This window comes from Myotis brandtii, unplaced genomic scaffold, assembly GCF_000412655.1.
Source record: "Myotis brandtii unplaced genomic scaffold, ASM41265v1 scaffold374, whole genome shotgun sequence".
NCBI lineage: Eukaryota > Metazoa > Chordata > Mammalia > Chiroptera > Vespertilionidae > Myotis > Myotis brandtii.
In genome coordinates, this window is record NW_005364372.1 from 25,673 (window position 1) to 31,693 (window position 6,021).

At 48.6% G+C, this 6,021-nt stretch overlaps 1 protein-coding gene across 1 annotated transcript in view; it reads left to right on the forward strand.

Moving 5' to 3' along the window:
* Positions 1-6,021, forward strand: part of DFNA5 (deafness, autosomal dominant 5) — a 34,935-nt gene that overhangs the window by 7,468 nt on the left and 21,446 nt on the right. The window contains exons 2-3 of the mRNA XM_005872265.2: positions 420-649; positions 2,040-2,232. Coding sequence (XP_005872327.1) covers positions 439-649; positions 2,040-2,232 — 404 coding nt within the window. The 5' untranslated portion in view covers positions 420-438. The remainder of the gene's footprint in view (positions 1-419; positions 650-2,039; positions 2,233-6,021) is intronic.

Sequence of the window (6,021 nt, forward strand, 5' to 3'; positions counted from 1 at the left end):
GGGACCAGAGCATTTCATTGCTTGGGTGAGACTTTCCAGATGATGACTGACGTGCTCGGGCGATGCTGCCCCTTCAGTCTGCATCCCTAAATGACTGTGATGCCATAGCTCACCCATCCTCCTGTGTTGGCCATGTAGTGTGAGGAATAGATAAACCTTTTTTTGTCACAAGCTGCAAAGATTTAGAGGTTATTTGTTTCTGAAGCATATCCTCACTTATCCTGACTTATACACACATTTCTTTCAGTTTTTCACTTTCATTTCTTTGTCATCTTCTGAACTCAAGCTAGAGAATTTTCTAGAGAGAAGGTATTTTTTCATGTATACAGATAGGTACTAGGGAGAAATCAAGTAATTTTAGGAAAAAAAAAGTCACAAAATAATAACTTATTTAATTTGGGATAACCTTATTTTTTCAGGTAATCTGGAGCTCTCAAAATGTTTGCCAAAGCAACAAGGAATTTTCTTAGAGAAGTTGATGATGGAGGTAACCTGATTGCAGTATCAAACCTGAATGACTCTGATAAGTTACAACTTCTAAGTCTGGTGACCAAAAAAAACAGATTCTGGTGCTGGCAAAGACCCAAATACCAGATTTTATCCGTCACCCTTGGAGATGTGCTTACTGAAGACCAGTGTCTGAGTCCAGGTATGTTTCCTTTTCTTCTTGTTCACAGTTAGTCCCAGGACAGAAGATGATGGTTCTTCTAGACCAGCGGTTCTCAACCCGTGGGTCACGACCCCTTTGGGGGTCGAATGACCCTTTCACAGGGGTCGCCTAAGACCATCCTGCATATCAGATATTTACATGACGATTCATAACAGTAGCAAAATTACAGTTATGAAGTAGCAACGAAAATAATTTTATGGTTGGGGGTCACCACAACATGAGGAACTGTATTAAAGGGTCGCGGCATTAGGAAGGTTGAGAACCACTGTTCTAGACACATGTTGTCTTGAGTGATTGTAAGGTGGTCCCTTGTGATTTTTCCTGTTCCTTGCCTGTGGCCTTGAAAACATCTCTTTTCTTCAAATGACATCGTTCTGCAGACCTGACATGAAAGGTTATAGCTTAATTTTTTAAATTTTTTGTTAATCCTAACCCAAGTATATTTTTTCCCCATTGATTTTTAGAGCGTGTGGAAGGGACACACACACACACAGAAACATCAGATGTGAGAGAGACACATCGATTGGTTGCCTCCTGCACGTGTCCCGATTGGGGCCAGGGATGGAGCCTGCAACTGAGGTACATGCCCTTGACTAGAATTGAATCTGCGACCCTTGGGTCAGGGAAATGGAAAAGCCAAGTGTGAACTTCCTAGGAGACTCAGTGTATGTTACGGAGTGATGGTGACTGAGGCTGTTTTTGTGATGGTTTTCGGTTGGATGAAAAAAATCTAAGCAATAGAAATCTGGAGAGCAGCAGCTCAGGTTTGAGATCACCAGATATTTATCTTTAGTGTTCAGATAAGAGAGGGCAGTGAAGGCCAGGAGAGTGTTCTCCAAGGCTGGTGGGTGGGAAGGGAAGATCCCCACGGGTAAGGCCAGGTGGCCAACCTGCCAGCTACTGAGTAAGCAGGACACTCGTGTGTGTCCTGGCTGGACCGGCTCTTTTTTCTGTTTCCATGTCATCGTCACTAGTCCCTTCACTCCGGGAAAGCACCCATTCAGAGCATTCTATTTCTTCACCAGGAGAGTGGTTAAATGGATGTTTACTTGACAAATATTCATTAAATTCCACAGATACTATATGTGTCCTTGTTTATACCCGTGTGTATTAGAATTGAGAGATAAAAAACAAACAAACAAAAAAAGTCCCCAGTAGAGCCCCTGGCCATCCGTGCATTCACACCAGCTCTCAGCACCCAGGTGTGCTGGGGCCATTTTCTTGTGCCCACACACGGCGTGGCGGCCGCCTTTCCATTTGGGGCGCAAGCCTCGTGTTTGCCACGGGTCTGCCCAGGATTGGGAAGCTGGGTGACCTGAGGCACAGAGGGGGCCGTGCCGGCATCGGGTCCATGTCTCCTGTACTGCAGTGGTCGTGGAGTCGGACTTCGTGAAATACGAGGGCAAGTTTGAAAACCACGTGAGTGGGGCCATCGAGACGGCACTGGGCAAGGTCAAGCTGAATGTCGGAGGCAAAGGCCTGGTGGAGAGCCAGTCCTCGTTTGGGAGCCTGAGGAAGCAGGAGGTGGACTTGCAGCAGCTCCTCGGACAGGCCGCGGACAGGTAAGGAGGACCGCGTCTGGCTCGTCGGATTTTGACGCATCTCGTGTTTAAAGTTGGATCTTGGTTGAAAGGGTGCCCAGTGGAAACTCGTCAGGTCAGGAAACAGGATGGAGTGCTCGGTGCCTTTATGTTGTTGAGGTGTGTTCCCTCTGTTTCCCCACTTTGCTGAAAGTTTTTTTTTTTTTTTATCACAAGTGGATGCTGGATTTTGTTAAATGCTTTTTCTGCATCTATTGATAGGATCGTATGACTTTATCCTTCATTCAGTTTAGGTGGTGTATCGTGTTACTTGCAGATATTGAACAAGCCTTGCATCCTGGGAAAATCCCACTTGATTATAGTGAATGATCACTCTCATGTATCGCTGAATTCAGTTTGCTACTATTTTGTTGAGGATTTTTGCATCTATGTTCATCAGGGATATGGCCTATATTTTTTTTTTTGTAGTGTCTTTGTCTGGCTGAGGAAAACCTAGATAAAATTATGGCAGAGAGCCGAGCCGGTGTGGCTCAGTGGTTGAGTGTCGGCCTATGAACCAAGAGGTCGAGGCTCCATTCCCGGTCAGGGCACATGCCCGGGTTGTGGGCTTCATCCCCAGTGTGGGGCGTGCGGGTGGCAGCCGATCAATGATACTTTCATCATTGATGCTTCTATCTCTCTCTCCCTCTCTGAAATCAATATAAATATATATTTTAAAAAAATTATAGCAGAGAATGTAAAGGCAGAGGCATGAGTCCGGGTCCCCAGTGAGGGCACCTGGGAGGTGGACAGTGGACTGCGTCCCGCTGAGCAAGCCCAGGTGAATAGCTAGGTCTGTCCATCCCGGGATGAGATCACCTCGGGACGGTCTTCAGAAACCCTGTTCATTGTAATTCTCCTCTTTTTCGAATGAAGAATAACACATTTATTGAGACCATTTTGTGATGATCCACATTCGTGTTTTGTTCTTAGGATCATGTGTCATCCGGTAATAAATTCTGTACTTTTTCTGCCTTGTCTTTCATGGTCAGCTGCCACAGGTCACGCGGCCTTAAGAATAAGCGCCACACCCACCCCATCCCTGGCCCGGATTCCTTGCTTCTAATCAGCTGGGGTCTGGGGAATTTTATTCCTGGGAAATCATTTCTGTAGCTCGGTATGTCCCTTCTACCTCTGCCCCAGTCCAAGGGATGCCGGGGGCGGGGACAGGTGACAGCGGGAACGTGGTAAAGGACACATTTAAAGTCTAGAAATGGAAGAAGGGTCTTACCACAGAGCCACCTCTTCCTTGTCTGTTGCTAAGAGGTAAAAGTGAGGCACCCCATGGGTTGGATAATACGTAAGGCTAATGTTCTTGCTACTTCGCTGGAGCCATAAATTCTTACCTACATCACCTGCCCGTCTTTGGACGCCCACAGTATCACTGGATTGATAAGACGCTATTTGATACACGTGTGGCCTTGGGAGTGGTAGTTAGTAATGGCTTAAGTACTGGATGTTCTTGAGGGCTTATTTGCATCAGCTATTTGTAAAGGACAAATTTAAAGTCTAGAAATGGAAGAAGGGTCTTACCACAGAGCCACCTCTTCCTTGTCTGTTGCTAAGAGGTAAAAGTGAGGCACCCCATGGGTTGGATAATACGTAAGGCTCATGTTCTTGCTACTTCACTGGAGCCATAAATTCTTACCTACATCACCTGCCCGTCTTTGGACGCCCACAGTATCACTGGATTGATAAAGACGCTATTGATACACGTGTGGCCTTGGGAGTGGTAGTTAGTAATGGCTTAAGTACTGTACGTTCTTGAGGGCTTATTTGCATCAGCTATTTATTTCAGGTCATTTAGATAAGTTGTCGTCTGTATACATGTTATTTAGCCCTCAGAATCCAGAGTGCTCTGTTTATTGTCCACAAGATGTGTGCCCGTCTCGAAAACAAACTTCAGCCGGCCTAGAAGAAGCAAGTGTGTGTGTATAACGCTTGTCTAGCATTGCTGGGCATGAGGGCATGCCACGGGAATGAACCCTCCAGATGCACGGAGGGGACCCCTTCGAGTGAGAGCTCTACGCGTACCTTAAAACAGGCACGATGGAAACCCCACTAAGATAGATCACGCGTCTCCTCTTTTTTGAATGAAGAATAACACATTTATTGAGACCATTTTGTGATGATCCACATTCGTGTTTTGTTCTTAGGATCATGTCTCATCCTGTAATAAATGCTATACCTTTTCTGCCTTGTTTTGCATGGTCAGCTGCCATAGGTCACGGCCTGAAGAATAAGCTTCACACCCACCCCATCTCTGCCCCAGATCTATTGCTTCTAATCAGCTGGGGCCTGGGGAATTTTATTCCTGGGAAATCATTCCTTCTGCCCCTGCCCCCGTTCTCCACTGTAGGTGCAGTCGTTGGACCAGGTGACCTTTGAGGGTTTTCTCCCGGCTAATCGTTGGATGTGAGGGTCGAGCCAGCTCCTTCCCTTGTGTTCAGGCCTTGGTTCCAGCCGGTTCCTGTGTGGTCCTGAGGCTCAGGCACTGACCCGCCTGGCAGAACTCCATCTGACTGTCCTTGCCACGCCCTCCTCCATCCATTCTACATGGTTCCATCTCCTAGCAGGTTCCTGGAAACACTCTCTCATTCCAGTTCAGGCCATGGCTCCTCCCCTGTGCACACACCTCCCGGCCCACAGCCCAGGTCATTTAGATAAGTTGTGCACAGCCGGTGCCCTTCTGTGCTTTGCTGGCTGTGGTGGGGTTGAGGTGGGTGTTAGCATATAGGCCGATGCCACTCTCGTTCTTTGTCATATTGTAAAGCAAATTCTGCGCGCCACGGGCAGGGCTCTGCGTGCTTTGCTTGTTGCAGGAGGTGCTTGTTCAGTTCTTGAACAAAGATGTAGGAGGCCAGCCCCGTGGACAGAGTCAGTGAATGCTGGTGGCCTCGTCTTTCGTCATATTCTCTGTGGGAAGAGCAGCTCTGCAGCTCTCAAGCTCCCATCAAATGCACTCTTTCGAAAGGTGTCTTTCCTGAGACCTCACGGGCCATCCGGTCTCCGTGTGGTCTGAAAGGCAGCCCACTTATTGTCATTTCCCCCTAAATTATTCTGTCTCCTGGTCTGGGTCTTGGCTCTTAGGACGAGGAGCAGCGGGAAGCCTGTTTGGCTTTCGGGGGTTTCTGTGCACAGAGCAGTCAGACAGCTGGCACCCCCCTGCGGGAGGGGCCCTTGGCCCTGGGCGTGGCTCCTGTCCTGTCCCGTCCCGGGAGCTCTACTTTACAAGGCTACTGCAGAGCTATTTGGAACGAGGTGGGATGTAGGGCCTAAGGGGAGACACTCGAGTGCTCTCTTCTTCAGAGATTGACAGGCATTCTCATATTTCATCACATCCAAGATGCCACGCGTTGTAAGATGCTCCACTGTTTTATGTGCCACTAAGTAAGCACCCTGCCAATCAAGCCGCCTCGCCGTCAATGTTAACACACCCCGATTCCAGAGATGGTAGGACCTGCTGCCTCTGGCCACCTGGAGGCAGTTAGTTCCTCCACTAGAGGGTGACGTCCATCCCCCTCAGCCACTTGTCCTCTGGCTTCCTCGGTGTGGGGGGTGGGAGTGGGCCAGGTATGACACAGACCGTAATGTGAGCAGAGGCGGGCAGCCACCATGGGCGGCCTGGTCATCTGTGTGGTGAGCAGGTTTCTGGAGATTTCCTGCAGAGGCTCTGGCTGATGCAGCATCTCTGGATGTGGGAAGTTTCCTCTGTGATGGAAATGGATGGTCTGTGGGAGGCCCCCCCCCTCCCCCCCGCCCACTGCTGCT